The sequence below is a fragment of the Aythya ferina genome (genome assembly GCF_964211825.1).
Source record: "Aythya ferina genome assembly, chromosome: 12".
In the NCBI taxonomy this organism is placed as follows: Eukaryota; Metazoa; Chordata; class Aves; order Anseriformes; family Anatidae; genus Aythya; species Aythya ferina.
Window position 1 is genome coordinate 13055580 of NC_140308.1, and position 19825 is coordinate 13075404.

General features: G+C 50.6%; 2 protein-coding genes across 5 annotated transcripts in view; both read right to left on the bottom strand.

Moving 5' to 3' along the window:
- The window catches only part of LOC311443401 (uncharacterized protein), a 29161-nt gene extending 24447 nt beyond the window's left edge, over positions 1–4714 (bottom strand). The window contains exons 1-3 of one of the 4 annotated variants that reach the window (XM_084533513.1): positions 3157–4714; positions 2762–2909; positions 1502–2610 (exon numbers count right to left, since the gene is read on the bottom strand). The gene's annotated coding sequence lies outside the window, so the exon portion shown is untranslated. Of the gene's footprint in view, positions 1–1501; positions 2611–2761 lie in introns of all 4 variants that reach the window. The other 3 variants (XM_084533512.1, XM_084533511.1, XM_084533510.1) reach the window with 3 other exon arrangements.
- CFDP1 (craniofacial development protein 1) overlaps positions 1–19825 on the bottom strand; it is a 49656-nt gene that overhangs the window by 29099 nt on the left and 732 nt on the right. Inside the window, exons 3-5 of the mRNA XM_084533514.1 lie at positions 19448–19658; positions 17869–17987; positions 4722–4826 (exon numbers count right to left, since the gene is read on the bottom strand). Coding sequence (XP_084389640.1) covers positions 4722–4826; positions 17869–17987; positions 19448–19658 — 435 coding nt within the window. The remainder of the gene's footprint in view (positions 1–4721; positions 4827–17868; positions 17988–19447; positions 19659–19825) is intronic.

Here is a 19825-nt window from a genome sequence, read left to right on the forward strand (position 1 = left end):
AGGGCGTTTGGCAATCCTAACGCACAGGCGTGTGGCAATCGGCGTGGGTTTGTGGAGGAGGAGGAGGAAGAAGAGGACCCTTCTCTTCCACAGCGACCCAGCCATCGTTTTCCAAATTTCCAAGCTTCCCTTTCCCTGCACACGCAAGCACCTTGCCACGCTGATCCCCACGGGGTAATTAATCCCAGTCCACCTTGCAAATAGGCCAAAGTACTCCAAAAAAGCACACAGCCTCATTACTGCATTGATTCCGAGTGGATTTGCATGAACCAGTGGACAGACACAGGGAATAATTAAATCAAACCAAAAAAAAAAAAAAAAAAGGATTTAAGACCTAAAGAGAAATTGTTCACTTGGAGCAGCTACTGCCACATTTAATCTTTGACAACCAAAGTATATGAATAGGAAATAAGTGGAACTAGCTCTAGGGCACACGAATATTGCCCCTGGCTGGTTCATCCTGTTGTGCACAGAGAAATATGCCGTGTACTACTCACGTCCAGACGTTTGGCTGCAGTGCAAGGGGCTGGGACTTCTCGGTCTGAGAGAACAGCACTCTCTGGAGCACAGCAAGGGAAGCGCACGAGGAAGCTGACGACTGAAATCCCTACCAAGAACAGAGCCATTCAGCTGCTCCAGTGACTATTTAAAAAAATACAACACCTCCAGCTACCCAGAAGGTCGTGATTATTTGCTTTATTTGCATCCAAGTTCAGCCCCTACATGTAAAACGTGCAAGTTTTTGCTAAGTAACCAGTTGGTGCTGAGCTGGAATTGGAATGCAAATTCCTGCTTTCTGAAGGAAAAAGGCCTCAGGGGCTGCTGTGAAATGAAGCTGCTCCCCGGAGGCACGAGTGCTGCTGCACTGGCTCAAGATCACCTGAGGTTCGGAGAACCCGAAGAGCCTGTGCCTGCCTCACCAGTGCCCGTTTCAGATCCCAAGGAACCGGTGTTAGACACAGCAAAGGGACCCAGTTAGCTCCAGCCAGGTCATGCAGAAAGAGAATCTTTTGCAAGAAAAGCTTCGGATGCAAAGCAACCTCTAGAAGCAGCCAGGCTCGAGGGGAAGCGTAGCTTCCAAATTACATTAAGGAGTCAGATGCTGCAAACAGGCTCAAGGTCCTCCAAGGACAGTGCAAGGAGCTGACCCATCCGTCTCCTCCCACCAGGACTGCCACCACTTCTCCTCCCGCACATGAGCTGGGAGAGGAGCCACGCACAGATGTCTTCCTGCCGAAATCCCCCTGCTCCAACAGTAGCACGCCGCACAGTAAATGACTTCCAAAAGCAAAGCCCTGAAGCTTTGCACATCATTTAACGGCCAGCCTACGTGAGCTGCCCTGTTGGAGATTAGAGGAATAAAGCACTCACGGCTGGAGGTTATCTTGCTCTCTTTGCTCAGGGCAAGCATTTGTCTCTGGGGCAGAGCTCTCGTGCACTGCTCCTGCTGCCAGCTCTTGCACTGAGGTCCAAACCCTCACGGACCAAGCACCAAACCTACCGAAAGCCGTGGGAGCAGCGCTGCTCACTTCAGTCAGATTTCACCCTGCGTTTCTACCAGGCTGCAAGGCGTGAAGAGGCCCAGGAGGTCACGCATCCACCGCTGTAATTCCAGGCAGGATCAGACAGAGAAGCAACAGCTGGGCTGAGCGAGCAAGTCCACGTTTAATTACAAGCGGTTTCGGTAATGAGCGAACGCGAGAACAAAGCCAGTGCTAAACCTCCCTTTTTCATCCTGGCTCCTGTTCAGGCCGCGTAGAAACAGCTGCCTAGAGGGGGATCTCAAGTAAGATCCCCCAGTAGCACTTTTTTCCTTTCATCTCGCGCATTTTCGTGATTGCACAGAACCCCCATTCCCTAGGTGAGGTCCCCGTGCTTCGAAAAGAAGCGAGGACTGAGCAGGAGGACCCAAACCTCCGTGGGTGCCTCCCAGCCTCACTCACCCTCCTCCCAGTGTCACGCACACACACGTACGTGCACACAGCCATTTTGCAGTTAAGCTACGTGGAGGCTCTCATTTACTTGAGCTATAGCAGGGTGTTGCAAAGCAGGATTACTAGCAGCAGGAAGCAGCTCTCAGAGCACCAGGGCTGCCCGTCGAGCTGTTGGATCACACACTGATGGCCAGGAGCTGCTCTCGCTGCCTCCAAAATGCTCAGGAGTGGTGACAAGGATGGGAAACAGGCCCTAAGACACACACACTGGCAAGGTTTGTGAGTACCAGGCCAGCTGCCACAGTGCTCTGAGAGCTTGGTGCCACGAGAGGACACGATGGGAATCGTCAGGAGGCTGGGAAACCACCAGGGCCCTGGGAACCGAGGGCTTCTGACCTCTCCAGCAAAGCCTGCTGCGAGAACTGGGTGGGATGTTTCGTATTCCTGGCTTTAATTACAGCCAAGTGTTTCACTTGGTCCCCTCCAGCCACCCCCACGTCCCTTACGAGCCGGCTTTTTATAGCGCATCCGGTGGGGCCGTTCAGCACATTGAGGAAATGCACTTTCAGCCCCAAACATCCCGGCCCCGCACCAGTGAGCTGCGAGGGTTTGCAGCGCGGGGATGCGGCGCCGGATGTTTAGCTCGGTGACCGCCGCTTTCCTGGATTGCTTCTGCCTGTTTAGAGAAAGGAAATTCAATAAATACGGGGCAGGCTGGGTGCACCCAGAAATAATGCGAGCTGCTTGCAAGGTACAGGAGGAAAAGGCAGATGGGGAAGCAGCTCGGAGCTGTTCAACCCCCTGTACGCAGGGTGAGGTTTATTTACTTTTTTTGTTTTATTACAGTTGACACAAAGCTCCTGGAGGCTGACATCGGCTCACTGAACTGTGGATGTCCACAGGCACATGCAGGATCCCTGATTATGTGCATTGCGGTGCCTGCTGGTGATGCTGACCCTGACGGGGACTCCATCTCTATGCACAAGGGAGAAACACATCCATCCTCCCACGTCTGTACTGCACGTAGCCAAAGGACACCAGTAAAAAACCAGCAGGACACGCTGGGCTCCGTCCTTCCCCCCACCAGGCCTTGCAGCTCCAAGGGGAGCAAAGTCAGGGCTTGGACAATAGCTCAGCACCTCAAACCTGTGGCATTTTCTTAGCATAAGGGACCTGCAGTTGGTTTTAAAAAGCACCGCAAGCCTGGCAATAGTTTTCTCACCTGAAAATACCCCAGTTAGCTTCCCGGCTGGAAGCATCATGTTTTCTGGCAGGCTCAGAGACGTCCCTCAGGTACTATTTGAAGGTGGAAAGCTTCCAGACAGAGGACACACGCTGCCAGGCTGCCCCAGAATCACCTGCTGTACCTTCTAGAGCACTGGTGAGCTCCTCGCACCGAGGTGACACCTCTGCCGTAGCGTCACCACACCACCTCCAGCATATTCAGCAGCAGGGCAGGCTGCTCTGAAGGAAGGCAAAATCCACAGCCCTCAGCAAGCCAGGCAGCCTCATATTCTGGGCAAGCGACAGTCACGGTGACATCAGGTGCTGGCAAGCTGAATGACAACCTAATTAAGGCTAATAAGGGCTCTCTGAGTGAGCCACCAAGCCTGCCTGCACTCAGAGCAGCGGGGAGATCGCCGGGGGGACCGAGAGGGGTTTGGAGAGACCCGAGGGCCAGCAGGGCACAGAGCTGCCACCTGCACCCCCTCTGTGGCTGGCCAAAACGAAGCAGGAACACTGATCCAGCCCAAAGCAAGGCTCTCCAGCACAACGCCCCCACGCCACTTCGGTTAAAACCAGCCAGCTCTGCAGGGACAAACCGTCGTGTGGCACAGAGAGCAGGAGCCAAGCTACACTCATCTGTTTGTTCATTCATCGCAGGAACAGCAGCTGCTAAGTCACGCACACGCCGCACGCTGTGCTCTCGCCACCCTGATGTAGCTACGAGCTGGAGGCACGAGTGACAATCCAGCTGCAGGGAGTGAATCAGGCCCTATCTCGGGGAAAGGCAGCCTGAAATCACGCCGGGGAATGGCTCTGCAGCAGATGGGAAGGACAATGTAGGTATTTGAAGGGCCTTGTGTCTCCGTGACCAGCCCGTACCCAGCTTATGTCTTTCAGCTCTAAATGCAGATGGCTGACTTAATAAAAATCATTGTTGGGAGAGAGGCAGCTCCCCCGCTGCCGAGAAGCTCGCGATCTCCCAAGCTCACCACGAAGCACAGTGACACGTCAGAGGCCCAGACCTGACCCCTTTGTATCTCTGACAAGCAGCATCATAATCTCTTAATTATGTGCCAGAGCCCGAACAAGCAGCATCAAATCCATGCTGTAATGGCACTGGAGAACATCGGAGAGGCAGAAACACGTCTCATTCACTCCCCCAAAGTTTGTAAGTCACAGCCCAGCCCGTTGTGGCTTTTTATGGTCCACGGAAGCACCTTTCAAAGGAACTGCAGGCAACCTCAGGCATGTTCCTGGGCTACCTCCAGTTCCATCACGCTGCTCAAGACATTGAAAACAACATTTCCTTACTGGGATGAAGGATTTATGAGGATTGAGAAATTCAAGTCTGCACCTATGAAGTGAGTCACTGGGACTCACAGCGCGCCTCCCTCCCCACAGATCATCACCCCTTCCAGGCTCAGTTCTGCTCCCACTGAAATCCCGCAGGAAACAAACATCCAATAGCTTAAAATATCACAGGGCAGAGCCTGCAGTGCTGACTGGAGTGCCACATCTCTTGCTAAAGGTCCATACTGGGCAGAGAAGCCACAGACTCACCCAGAGACTGTTGGGAGGGAAGCTGGAGCCGACGACTGCCGCTTCTCCTGCTGCTTCAGAAAAGATTTCGCTTCTTTTGAGGTTGCGTCCACTTCTTTAGTCACTCTGTTGGAGGAAACAGACAAACCAGAGTAAGGAAGAGCCAAACTGACAACAGCAAAAGCGAAGATCCAGCAAGGAAACACGGAAAACAAGTCCAAGAGCCGGGCTGCTGAGCACCCCACCTGCACCAAGATCACCTCCGTCAGCTGCAAGCTCAACTTCCACCTTGTTGAGATTTCATTGCAATTACAGCCCCTCTGTACTCACAGAAGAAAAAAGGAAAGGAGCAGCTAATTAGAGCTGGGGGAAGGATTTTTTCTGCACGAACAGGAGCGCTTATTCATCCAAACAGGCCAGCCTCACTCCAAAGCACTGAATGCTCTGCTCGGGTCACCGGGGGGCAACTCCAGCCTCTTAATTGGGCTCTTGATGTCCTCATTTGTTGGGCAGTGAGGCAGCCCTTCTGTGACAGCTGTTCTGCCACCCACGGCACGCGGGGTTGGCCACATCTGCAACCCACGCCGGAGCAGGAGCCTGGTGCAGGGGTGGGAAAGGAGAGAGAAAGCTCTGAGGAGGCAGGATGCTGAAACGTGCTCTCATTTCCCAGTTCATTTTTGTTTGAGGCCCTCGGGGTGTAAAATACTGAACTTCAAAAAAAAATTGTAGATCTATACGGCATCTACAATAGGGAATGAATTATGATCACGAGAAAGAATCTCCAGCAAACCACTCAATAATTAATTGTTGGAAACCCCAGCTACTTTAGCCCCCTCATTCGCACTGCCCTGCCTCCAGCAACACGCTTAGCACGCTTTCAGTGGCTCTGAATGAGGTTACCCTGGTTTGCCAAGCTAACAATTTTGCTCCCTTCAATAACAAATCCATAAGCCCTGGGCCTCGACCTGCAGAGAATAAAGACCTGAAGGAGGCAGCCTGACTCACGGCTTGGTCAGCCCAGCATCAGGCCCCTTTTCTGAAAGCCTCACTGGTCGCAGGATCTGCCCTGTTAAAATTCAGGCCAAGAGCTGCTGCCTGCTACCCACTGAAGCAGCTCCTGCAGTGGGTCCAGCACCAAAGCTGGCAGCTGGGGCGATGGCACGCGAGCCTGCAGCCCCAAAGCTCCCTCCTGGCAGGAGCTGGCTGCAGGATTCCTGCCGGACCCCAGCACACGCAGAGCCAGCTGGATCACTGCTCCAAACGCTGGCAGGGAGGAAAGCACAGCGGAGTTATTTGTTAAGCCCAGAGGCATCAGCACCCTGAAATCCCACTCGCACAGACCCAGCGCACACACGTCCCCTGCTGACAGGGAATCAGTGCAGAAGCTGATAGGGAAACTGTTCTTCCAGCTTCTCCCCAGACAGCAGACACGATGGAGAAGGCACGTTCAGACACAAGAATTAATGCTTGCACTGAACACGTCCTGCTCAGCCCCGTGCTGCCAGCATCGAACAGATTAACCCCATTTCCCCCTCTGCACGGGCACACACCTTCCAGCCCGGTGGCAGTCGTGTGAACAGAGACAAATCCCACGTTATGAATATTCAGAAGGACTCGCTGATCCGATTGGGAAGGAGCTGGTGGGAAAAGCAGTTCCGGAAGAAACAAAAGCCCTGATGTGCCGTCACCACTCCAGCCATCCCAAACACACCGCCCACTCGCAGCCCCCAGCAGCCACATCATGCAGCGATCACCCCCAAAGGTTGCTCTGTGTGCATGGCTTTCCTCCAGCAGGATGAACTCGGCATCTCCACGCAGCCACAATTCCCACGGAGCCCACCCTGAGCTGAGTACAGCCCCGCAGCCTGTTTGTGCGTGCCGCACCACCCCGGTCAGCCGCCCACCACCGCTCTGAGTCCCTGAGTCACCGGGAGGAACAGCAGGCACACAGCTGGGGAGGCACAGCACAGCAAAAAAGCATCCTGGGGGAAAAAAAAAATCCCTGTGCTGGCCTCCTTCAAAGAGCTGCCAGGTCCTCAGTGCAGCCTCAGCACCTCCTGGGCCAGGTCGCACACCCTGCGAGCTGCTGGGACTGGGGCAGTGTTGGATGAGGGATGCAGCACCTGGAAAGGCAGACGATGTGACAAGCAGCACCCGATGGCACGTGTTGTGCTGGGAGGTGACAGCCCAGCTCCTTGGGGTGCTGTGTGCTCGACTTCCACAAGCCCAGGAGAAAGCTGCAAGCAAATAGTTCACAGGATCTGGGTGCGAGTGATGGGGAGCAGCTCTGCAAAGCTTGCTGCAGAGCAGGACCTGAGCACAGGGCCCCTGGTCTTGTCTTAACATCACGACACCTTCAGCCTGCTCCAACCCAGAGACAAAACACTTGGTTCACTTTTTTTGGCCTGTCGGTGGCTGCTCAAAGTGTATTTTTGAGACTGTTCGTCGCAGCGACAGAGCTGCAAAGCTGTGTGCAACCTGTTCCAGCAGGACCGCCCGGCTGGGGACAGAGGAATGCAGCAGGAACGCGATTAAAACTGACCTTTGGAGGCAACGCCATCACAAGACCCCCTGATTGCCTCATAAAACCGAACAAAAGCAGCTCCCAGGCAGGCTGGGGCTGGGCTGGTGCCAGCAGCCCCGGCCGCTCCACCAGGAATGACAAAAGCAGGAATATTCAAGGGCTTTGCTTGGTATTAGCTCAGGTTATGCACATCTCATCCTTCCTCACATACCAGACCAGGGAGGGAAAAAAATCCTCTGGTCTGCATTATTAGGGGAGACAATAACTCCCCATGCAGAAACCAAAACACTTCTTGCTCCTCAGGGGTAGCCGTGAGAGCCGTTAATCCAGCTGGAAGAAATCACAGTCATTACTAAGGAAAATTACAAGACCTTTCACTTTTAAATACTCCACAAATAACTGTTTGCCCGGCTGTTTACTGGGATGCCATTCACACGTTATAATCCAGGAATAAACATGAAAATAAGGATATTGTCAGCAACAAAACGAGGAGCTAGTGCCTCGCCCACTTGCAGACCCTGTAATTCACACGCACAACCACTCGTTTCATCACTTCCCCATGAAGATTTCGTTATTCTGCTGTGGCATTACATTGCTTAATGAACATGAAGCTCCAGAACATGAAGCACCTATCCCCAGGTGGCTCGATACAACGGCATTGTTCTAACCAAATCACCTGGGGTGCAGCAGGCTGAGAAAGCACGTGCTGGTATTTGGGACTGGGAGCGGAGAGGACAGCCAGGATCCCTCACTGCTGCAGCACAAAGGTGCCACCTCCCCTGAAATCCGTGCTGAGGATGGGCGAGCACAAGTGGAAGCTCTGGAAAACGCCAACTTTTTACCCCTCGTGCTCAGGACACTCGGTCCTCACTTGGGAAACCTGCCCCAGTTTAGACCTGACACAATTAGAAAACTTTCCACATCATCCTCACGCTGGTAGCTCTGGGGAATCGCAGGCAGAGAGGGGGGAAACGAGGCTAATTATCCTTTTTCAATATTCCCCATCTGTGCGTAGCCTCATTAAGTGGCCCTCCAGCTTTCTGGAATGATCACTTGAGGATCAAACAATACTCATCTACAGGAGTTTGTAAAAATAAAATAAAATAAAAATAAATAAAATAAAATAACCCCCTGAACCCTTCTGAGCCAAGAGGAATACTGCCTTTAAATCCACTTGGAGGTGGTTTTGGGGGCCTCCCATGCTTGCAGTGCCGTGGCCTGATGCTCTCCCCAGCCAGATGCACCTGTCTGGTGCAGGTGGCTCCAGCCCACGTGTGCTCAGCACCTCCAGGGAGAGTCAAGCCTCTGCACAACCAGAGCTCCAGGCCACACCAGCTGCACACTGGATGTGTATTTAATGTATGCTGGATTACCTGGTGGAAAGCAAACAGAGCGAAAAGGAACAGGTCCCCAGAGCTTACTCACATTGTCTAATTTCAAGGTAAAAGGTCAGTTTTCCCTCTTAAAATACAAAGAAAACCATTCTCTGAACCTTGCTCTTCAGACCAGGTGGGAGAAGCTACTCCTTGGGAAACAGAGCCTGTTCCCTGAAGGAAAACAGGCAAGATCAGGCTGGACCGACTGCTAATTCTGTGGGCTATCTATCTGTGTGGAAGCTGCTGGCTGGTTTTTAACACGAAACAAATCTGATCTGAGCTCTCCCAGAGTCAGGCAAGGGCCATGCTGCCTGCCTGGTGCTGTTCCTCACAGCAGGTGTGTGCTGCTACCCACCCGGTCAGCCCAGCACCAAAAAACCATCCACCTGAGAAGCAGCAGAGTTGAACGGTGCCTTAGCAGAAATAATGCACTGAAGTGCTTATGAAATCCACGTCCTCATAAGCCTGAAGGAGTTGATCACCCCCAGCCAGGGCACAGGTCTTTGCCTCCCCGTTGCCTGGAGCTTTACCCACCTTGGTTCTAAGCATCCACAAACTCTGTGTCTCTGCTCGCTGCCTCCCCTCATTTTTATTTGCACCTCCCCAAAGGGTTACTGCAAATTAGGGAGCACACCTCGAAGCTGAGCAGTCCGGGTGAACGGATGGATGCTGCTGCTCTGTGTGAGTGCAACAGGCCTCTGACCCTGTTAGCCACGAGCAGCAAGCACCCTGACAGCAAGGCAGATCCCTGCAACCCCTCAGACCCTGCAAAGCACTCAGCATCCCTGTTATGGGTCCCTTTTCTTGCCTGGGGAAGAAATGTTGTAGGTTCAATGAATCAGGGCTCAAAATTCACTTACAGCTATGAGCACGGACACAGAGGTTACACAGATGGCAGCAGGAGCCACCACACCACGAGGCAGAAGCATCCCCGTGAAGGAAAGGCCAGGCTAAGCCTGACTCAGTTTGTAACGTGTTAATGAGATAGCGAGGCAGGGAACAGCTTTGCCTTCCCTTCAGGCTTACACACAAACCCTCCTGGTTCAGAATCTCAGAGTAAGAAAAAAAAAATCCATCTGGCAAGCTGCACTTTCCAGTAGGGGAAACCCCAAGCCCATGGGCTGCAGAGGCGGCTCTGCCAGCATCTCAGCAGACATCAAAAGCCCCTTTCTGAGCCTGGAGCTGTCAGGAACGAGTCGGCAGCGTGGAGGAGAGGGAAACACGGCCAGCAGTGAAGAGCTGGGAGCTGAGGCCCTGCAACAAAGGCACAAACAGAGGGACGAAGGAGCCCCTTATTGCCCAACAGCAAAAGAGCAGCTGTGCGACCCAAAAAGGTCACCGAGCACCTTTTGTTTCCAGCCTTAAAAGTCAGGAAATTGTCTGAAAGCCAGGTACAGGAACAATGTCCCCTCCGTTACGCACTGGGAAAGGGAGGAATCCTTTCTTAAGCTCAGCACTCACTGTTTCCACACAAACTACACAGGCCACAGGCAAAAAACACTCAGAGGAATCTGCAATGGGAGAAGGCAGCTGGTCATCCAGAACCTGGTGCTGTGCCCAGATCCCACAGGCTTGGCAGAGTTAGCCTGCAGGTCAAGATGTCTTTTTGGAGATGCTTTGAGGCTCTTTCCACCTTTGGAGATCCCAGCTGAGCCCTCTTTTCCATCGCACTGATTGCCAGCAAAAACACAGACCCAACACCAGCGCTCACCAGTTGTTTCCTTGCGAGCACCAAGCCACGAGAGCAGCACGAGCTGACTTCCAGCTGGACACCAGCTCAGTCACTGGTGGGTTTTCAAAAGCACGGTAACATAAGGGAGAAAGACAGGAGTCAGCGTGCTCCTGAATGCCAAAAACACCCTGGACAAGCCTGGCACTGCTATGTGACACTTTGCAAGTCACAGCCCCTCGGTGCTTCAGTTTCCCAGCTAAGCAGGAGCCCCATCTGCACATCCCTTAATGAAAACCCCTGACCAGAGCTGTTCACGAGGCCATGCCCCTTCTCAAAGCACATTAAGCAGCCTGTGACATGATTTACTTTAGGAGCAAGTGCTCTGGCTTAAATTTCTGGTTGCGTTTTGTGTCCCCGTCCATGAAGTTTAATTTCTGCAGCAAACCTCTAGGGAGTGAACCAGCACAAAGGGAAGCTCCAGCTCACACTGAAGGACCTCAGCTCAGGACCCTGTCACATTACACAGCATTTGGATTCCCCAAGGAAGTGCTGAAGCATCAGGGAATTGATGCACGCAGAGGGAAGGTTATCAAAACGTGCCCCCAGGACCTTTTTGTTCTTAAGCCTCTTTTGCCAGGTAGCATATTTTCACTTACTGGCTTCCAAGAAAAAAAATCAATAGCTTATTTTGGAACTGGAAAAAGCCAATATAAGCCACGGATAGCCGAGGCATGCTCTGACCTCTAAAAATAACAATGTAAGGAGAGGAACAGGGAGGCTGCTGCCTGCCCTCTGCTCTGCCAACATCAGCACTTTGGGGCTTGTTTGTAGAGAAGTTACCCTCATGTTTTAGGCTTCCACCTCTGAACAGCATCCCACCGACGTGCCATTTAATTCTGGGTGGTTTGATTCTGTCTTCAGGTCCCAAGGCAACATCCCCAGCCTACTGCTCAGAAGTGCTATGTCACCGGGAAGTGGTTAAAGCACATTTCTCTGCAAGCCCTTAGCGAAAGAGGACTGAGGATAAAACCCTACAGACATACAGCATCGCCTGTCATCAGACCAAACCAGATCTAATGGTCCTCAACGAGACAATGAGACTTCGGAATGGCTTTTCAAGGAGTTACTGATACTCATTATGCTGAGTTTTCCCTTTTTCCTAGCTACTGCAGTGACAGCCATTACAAAAAGCACACCAAAATACAAGGAGAGGTCTCTTCCTCTGCCCTGATCAGCTCAGATTGCTGCCTTCCATTTTTTATCTCATCCACCATGTCTGGTGGAAGCTGTGTTTCACTTTCTACCCACTTGTAAAAAAAAGGGTTTTCCAAACACCACACGTTCTCAGCCACCTTCTCACTCACAGGTACAAACATCACATCAAAGGCTTCTGGAAAAAAAAAAAAAAAAAAAAAGCACTTGGGAAGCACACACACTGACCTTGAGCTCAAGCAGCCCTCCACCTACATCACCACTACCCAGATGTGCACCCAAACTGCTGATCTTCCTTCTGATTTTAAGAGCAAATGTCCTTCACTCAGCGTTGCACAAGACCCCACGAGCACGGAGCAAATGACCGAGGTTCACACCCAGCAAGAAGCACGAGCATGCTGCCAACTCCGTGCTATTCATCACCAGAGTTTCCTGAAAAGCATCAGAAGGAAAGGCGAGAGTTAACGGCGTTACATGTTCTCTCAGAGCTAATTAGCCTAACACATCTGACTGAGCCATGCTGAGACCACAGAGCAAGAACACAGATGGACAATTACACATTTCTTCAATTATTCTGTGCCAGCTCTAAATCCTGAGACTTGGGGGAGCAAATTCCCTGCTCGTTTCCCCCCCTCCCTTTGAAATAAATTAACTCCACCATCCTGAGCAGTGTCCCCACTCCAGCTATCACCCAGACAAGCGACCCTTACCCCTTTTCAAAGCAAAGCAACAAAGCAGGAGGCAGTCCCCCAAACTGCCTGGCTCCCACACGCTTTGTTGCCCAGCTTCACCACATTTGGTCTCCTTGATCACACGAGGAGCAGAGAGGACCAGCAGCCACAGAGAAGGAAATAAGAGGCTACACAAGGCTTTGTGAGATTTTGGGCTGTTCTCAGATGGCCAATGACAAAGGAGAGACGCGTTATCAGGAAAAGGGCTTTTGCCAGCACAAAAAAGCCTCCAAGAGATTCCAGAAAAAAACCTGCCCACCACCACACCACTTCACCTTCACTTCTACTGCTCCAAAGGTCCTGAATTTCACCATCAAAACTCGTTACTCCAACTTAAGGCCCAATTTCAGGCCCTTAAGGTCCATCATACAAACCATCTACTCTGAATAATCTGTTTTTTTCTGACTCCTGAAAGCAAGCTGAAAACCTCTGAAGCAGCAACACAAATTGAGTAGTGAGTTTGTTTGCAGGAACACCCTAGAAAATAATTTGCAAACAGGACCAGATGAAAATCAGGTTCTCTTCCATCCCACATGGCAACTATGGCTGTTGAAATATCAACCTCAACCAGTACAGAAAACCAGTAATTACTACAATCATTTAACTATTTGGTACATTTTTAAATTTAAACAACATTTATGTACATCTTTAGATCCCTATATTCTGCTTCAATGTGCACTAGTCCCACTGTTGGGCTACAAGCCCTTTTCCTGGCCCTTCCCAGATCTATTTGGTACACGCAGTGTGTGAGGGAGGCTTGGATCCCCTGGGTGCCAGGTCACGAGGCACAGGAGACCCAAGGAATCAGGGGGCATCTTCAGCTCCAGCATGCCTCAGTTTTCCTATTCCTAAATGGGGAATAACAATTCTTAAAAAGCGCTTTGAGACAGTCAGTTCTGTAAGAAAGCTAAGGATTTTCTTCCCTTTCTATCTGTAAAGCTTTCAAGGACTTCAAACACACATCAGAGCCTTCTGTTCCTTTGTATGTACCTCTGGACTAAATGCCTCGCTGAAACCCACTTGAAAGCAATCCCCAAAAGCAAACAATATCCGTGGAACTGGGTCATCAGCAGCCCCTTGGGGCAAGAAAAAAAACCCCGCCATATGCTTGGTGATTTTCAGGACGCAATTTAGCCTGAAAGCTGTCCCAGTGAGAGCACCGTACCCCACCGAACGTGGGCCCTTCCTGCACGGACTTTTTAAAGCAATGGTAAGCTTTAATCAGGCAAACTGAGGAATACTTTCAGAAGCAGCCTGAATTAATCAAGGAACAGGCATTTAAGAAGCGGATAAAGATTACCAAGATCAACCTGGAAAGATGAGCTTCATTCAGACTCAGCCAAACCTCGTCCATCGGCTCAGCCTTCAGACACGGAGGTACCTGAAGAGTCACTGGACAAACATTTACCTGTTATGCAGGGTCCATAAAACAACCCCCAGCTCCCTGGCCCTACACCTTCTGGCCCAGGGCCCCATGTCCTGCTGTTTCGGACAGGCACAATGCCTTCAGCACTCGCTGGGGGCTCAGTAGAAGGACATGCAGCTTGGAAAAAGCTTCTGGTTGGATCTTTGCACCTGCTTATCTCAGCATCTTGACGGCAACAGAAAGCTTGTGCTGCAGACAGAGATCTTGAAACCTTTTTCCTGAAACATTTCTACAGGGATCCAGGCCCAGCACCCTGCCAGCAGGCACAGCTTGCGTGACAATTCTGGCCCCAGAGGCAGTGAGAAGCCAGGAATTGCTCACATCAAGGAACACCTGCCAGACGTGGGACAGCTAAAAGAAATGGGTTCAGAGCACGCAAGCACAGCGACGATGCTCAAGAAAAGGCTCAAGGGTTAATGCAAAGATCTGACCTGGGAGTTCTCCAGGGGCCAGTAGCAGCCATACCTGAGATGTTGGCTGCTTGCAGAGAGCACCGGCAGCAAGGACTGGAGGGGAAGGGACCAGAGAGCTGAGGTCTGAGCACCCAGCCTACTGGGAGCTCTTCTGGATCCCAAAAATAAGCACATACGCACAGAATTATGAAACTTCCAGTTTTGAGTTCTTTATTTGGAGCTTGCAATTACCCCTGAACAAAGCAGGGTCTCGAGCACAGGCCTCCCATTCCTGAATTAGCACCTAAGCCACACATCATTACTCATTTTGCACTTCTGCAAGTCAAATGGAGGTACACGGAGGATGTTTCCACTTAAAATCCATTCTTTCTAACATTCGATGACCTGACTTTGTCCTTCCTTTCCAACTTGTTGCCCTGGCTGTGACGAATACCCAGGGGCTGGGCCAGCTCCATTCACGTGAGCCACCTCCTGCTGCAGCCCTGGACAGACACAGAGGTGACTTTCATGGAAGGAGGGCAAAAGAACAGAACACTGAGCTCAGCAGAGGCTTAAAGAAACTCAACGGCCAAAATAGTTGGGACTGCCACAGAAAGCCAGCCTCATCGCACAGCTATTGCATTTTGCAACAGATAAACCCTGGCACCGGGGACGTGGCTCCCTACTAATGCATCCTACATCAGAAGTTCACAAACCAGAAGTTTCAAGAGGACTTAGATCTCCTCTGGCAGGGAGAAATGTCTTGAACTCCCACTCGGATGGTGAACCTACCTTTGCAGTTCCCCCTGCCCACAGTCACAGCCCTCGGGGTGACAGTCACCTGCTGCTCCTCAGCTGTGCAACACCAGAAAGGGACGAAAAAGAGAAAAGCCACAACTGGAGACAACAGAAATCCATTACAAAGACTATCTCTAGTCCCAGGATTCAAGAGCTTTGGTTTTGCAAGACGTTACTAAATCACGTGTTTTGTAAAAATTAAAAGCCACAGAATTTAGTTCTTTATTTGGCGATTTACAATAGTCTGAACCTAAAGTTCAGCATTAGCAACCGGTAAAAGCACAAACTAATTAAAACAGGCACCACGAAGTGCAGCTATAATATTTAGGGGTGTTGACAGCTTAGAAAGGAAGCTCTTTCACTATTCTAGTGTAACCCTGCAGCTAGAGATTTCTTTCAGGAGACTTTTACTACTCCAATCATGCAAGAGAGATCTTTCGTCTTCTTACAGGGGAAAATAAATTGTTCTGCAACATGAGATCAGGGCTAAATGATCTTCTGTTAAGGGCTTCAATGAGCAGACTGTGGAAATTTGTGCCCTGAATCTCTCAGCGCTTAAACACTGATCTAAATTCTTCTCAAGCTTTCAGAAGAGCAACGCTCCAAAGTAGCCTCAAACCATTCAGAAAGGAAAGCGACAGAGAGCGCTCTCTCATTTCAGTTCTTTCAGCCCCGAAAAGCGCGCACAGCTACCGTGTGTTGTCCTTTGTAACCAACAACTCGCCAGCTGCTTCCCCAGGCAAGGAAGTCAGCATTTGGTATTCAGAGCATTTGCAGCCATTAGGGTCAAAGACAACCTCCTGCTAGAGGAAAGAAAAAGCAGCCCTCTGGCACTCGCCTGCCAGGCTAAAAGCACCAGCAGCTGTAGCAGGGCTAGCTCCTGACATCCTACCCACCTAGCGCAACGCGAGGCAGAGCAAACACCACCAAAGCTCCAGCTTTTAATGGGATCTGGCAACCGCAAAAATCAAGGGGGAACACGGCAGGATTTTTCTGTTATCAAAGAGCTGCAGAAAGCAGCCTGCTGCAACTCCAGCACCAGCAGAGAGCAGCCCTCCGGGTCCCGTGGCAGCTTTGTTGCTGGCTCTGAGACCTGTTGATACAACAGCTGCTGTAAACAAGAAGTACATTAGCGGTGGCTCGCAGGATTACAGCCTCGTTGTTGCCCAAGCTCCAGCTTTTGCCTGTTTGAAACAAATTCAGTAGAAGCCTGCATCCGTTCCTTTGCAGATCCCCAAGGGAAACAGTCAATACGGAGTAAAGGATACCAGAAAAGCAACTGCTGTTGAAAAATATGCTTTTATCTAACTTGGAAGCTTTTTATTACAGCTATTAAAAAATGATAGATAAGATAACGATGTTGAAACCACAACGTCAGCATCTTGGGAGCTCTGACCAAGTTCTGTTCACATAAGGCAAGCCACTTTTGGGAGGACAGTTTCCCCAGTGCCTCCAACTAAAGTTACCAATAAAAGCAAGGGCAGCACTGGTAAAACTAATCTGCACCCACCACATGAAACCTAGAATGCCAGAATGACTCAGATATCTGATTTTAAGTATAAACAATTATTATCTGGGGCTTCTTTTCACAGAGCCAGGTAAACAAGAAGCTTCAAGGCAGGCATTTTCACAAGCTCCCTACTTTAAACAGTCCTACTTCAAAGCGTTAGTGCACAAAAAAAATTCCTTTCTCATGTTCTGAAGTCCTACATGGCAAGTTTTCCTGTAAATCGACCCCCTCCTCTAGGGGATGCACTTCTGCTCGTGTCAGGACTCGGCACTCCCCTACAACACACAGCTGGACGTGTCCAGACTTCAAAGAAGGTTGCAGGCTGATTTCACGTGGCTCCAGAGCACCAGGAATGCAGTTCTGCCCCATGCCACCTGATGAGATGTCATAACCCAACAGGCTTTCGTGTGAGCCTGCAAACCTGGAGCTTCACCCATCCTTACCTGGGAGGACATCGCGTTTGCAACTCTTTTTCCACACCTCAGAAAAAGCAGGGACAAACAACGAGCTGGCTGCTGAGAGGACCGTGCATCAGGAAACAAAATGTCTGTCTGTAATCCTGCTACAGATTTCTACGTGTCCATGGGAAAAAATTCATCTCCCCTGTGCAAAAAGGGGATGATAACTCTCGCAGATCTGCTGCAGTGGTACAATTCTGTATTTCATCGGGAACAAAGGGTATTCCTACAGTTCAGATCGTGCAGGGAAATGGGAAAGGCACCGCTATGACTCACGGCTCCCCTCAGATTTTTCAGGCAGCAGTGCCGACATGAAAAGCAAGAGCAATGGAAGCCCCAGCTCCCAGCTTCCTCCTCCAGATCCGGGCAGCTCAGGCATTACTGCTGGGAACTGCTGCCCTCTGCTGTCACACAAAACACAGGCGAAATTCTCATCTGACAAAGCCAGATTTCAAAGGGCCCCATGGTTTTGGTCTTGAACCTTTACACCTCAGTTGCCTGTCCCTTTTTGTAGCTCATCCCATGCAGCCTCCTGCAAGCCAAAGGTGAATTTGATGATTTCACTTAGCCCATCACCTTCGCTGCAGCTGTTTCAGAGAAGAGGTTAGCTATTAGTTCAGCAAAACAACTCTTACTATCTGCAGATCTTTGTACTGGATTGTGCACAATGCCAGGGAACATGCCAGCAGATATCCTGCCCTCAGCACTGGGTTCAGACTAGACTGAAGGAATACAAAGGGCTGAAGGAATAAAATGTATGGCTGTCATGCCTGCGCGGCCACATTCGATTCTCTCCTTGTTTTAACTCTGTGGCAGTGCCACCATTTAATACACTGTCCACACAGGAGGCCTAAACAAATTTAAAGGAATATTCTGATGCTACAATGTGAAGGCTGAGGTCTACATCTAAAGATGCAGCCCTCAGGCAGAAGAATCCTGGCCTCATTTCCCTTGAGGTCCTTCTGTGCTCAGGATTAAAAGCATAAAGGGACAAGGAGAGGATACACCATGCATCCCCAGCCTGCCGGCAGCAGAACGACACCTGCTCTGCACAGAGCTGCCAACTCACCTGACTTCCTCACCAGCAAAGTCAAACACTTTGGTGATTGTCACTTTTCCTGAATCTTTTGGCTTCTCGGAGTCTTTTGGTTTCTCCTGAAGCTTCTTCACATTCTTCTCTTCTTCAGCCTGTGAATACAGGAAGGAGAAAGCAAAGCAATGCATTCGTGCAGCCAAACCAAGTCACTGTTCCGAGTGGCCAAAGACCCAAGACAGACCTCAGGCAGCACCATGGTTTAGTCTTGCTGGTCAAAGCACGTCACCCACAGACAAGAAAAAGGGAGAGTCCCTGCTGCTAGAAGGAAACTCCCCGTCTCCTTCCCAGACTCTCACTGGAAGTCAAGATTTAGAACAGACCCAAAATGAGAAGTGAAACTGTAATTAAATATAGGAACTGACAAGAATATATTGCTGCACTTCAGAAAGCAAGCACAACTCTGAAGAATTCAGTTTTCCCAAATCAAGCACAGCCAAACGGCAAAGCTGCCAGGGTGGATTAAACAGAAATACATTCGGTTCTGCCCAAAAACATACAAGATCCATTGGTAGCAAAAGCAAGGCTGATCTTCACCAAGAGCCCTGAAGATACCAGGCCGTTTGTCAATAACATTGAGAGGAAAATAGCTTTCTTAAGCTATCTGTCCACACTGCCTCTTTATTTACACAGTAACAATTAGAGCTTTTAATGTTATACGTGAAAATCCTCAGACCGTGCACATAATCAATGCAAAAACTTGAATTCGTGCTCAAAATCAACCACACACTGAGGACAGCTTCAGAAAACAAGTCCAAATTAAGAAGTTCACGAGAAGAGCAGAGGAATTGCATCTCCATAAATTATTCCAGACCGCAGGGGAACTTCTAATGACCACACGTGTTCTAGTGATCCACGCATAAAACTAGAACTGCTCAGAAGAGAACTTTTCCTCTCTCCTTCTCTCTTGCCTACCTACAGCCACCTCAGCTGCTCAACCAGGATCAACTGAGCTGGAGAGAAGCGTGAGGCTTCAGAGAGAAGGGCTCTTCTGAAAGTTGCAAGCTTATGCAGCTACGCTGTTCTCCAGCTTTCCAGCAGTTAGAGAAAGAAGCATCACACAACAACTGTTCTCCTCACACATCACTTGTTCAAGAGTCAAGATTATAGTTATAAAAGATTATTTTGGCCAATCCCTTAAAAAAAAGGAATCACTCATAGCAACAGAGGGGCAGCGGTGCCTCTCCTCTGTCTCCCTAGCTTTGGAGCAGCGGGACAGGCACAAGAAGCCACGGGGGAGAGTTGTACACACAAGGTAACTAGGACCAGGCCTCACTGTGCTGTTTCTACTTCACAAGGGGACCCACCACCAGGAAGGGAAGCCACCAGGGCTCCATGGGACACTCCAGGATGCTTATGAGCATCTCCAAAAAATCAGTGCCATCAGACCATGGACCTCCCTGGCTGGAAAGCAACCAGCTTTGCCCCCCAGTGGGGCTCCAGGCTTACAAAACAGACGGGGCAGGAGCAAATCCATCCCCTCCACCAGCCAGAACCAGCACTTCCCAGCTTCAGGCCCTTCCCACACACATCCCCTCAGTGAAGGCCCCGGTACCTTGTCAGCTTGCGTGGCCACTGCTGCTTTGGGCTTCTGTCCCACGTCGCTAAGGAAGCTGGCCCAAAGCGCGTCCTCTTTCTTTTTCTCTTCTTCTTCTCTGTCTTTTTCTTCCTGCTTCAAGTCATCCACCTCCTCCTCTTCACTTTCCTGAGCCTTTCCTTCCTCTTTCTCATCAGGCTCTAGCACGAGGCCTCCTTTCTTCCTCTTCCTGGAAGCAGACACCCAAAAAACCACGCTGAGACCCTGCAGCACCACCCCAGACCCCAAACTTAGGTGGCCAAAACAATACAGACGCCTTGTATTCTGGCTACAGCACCCTGGGAGGCTTCCCCTAACCTCGGAGGGGGTGAGCTGGTTAATTACAGGCCTGCCCTG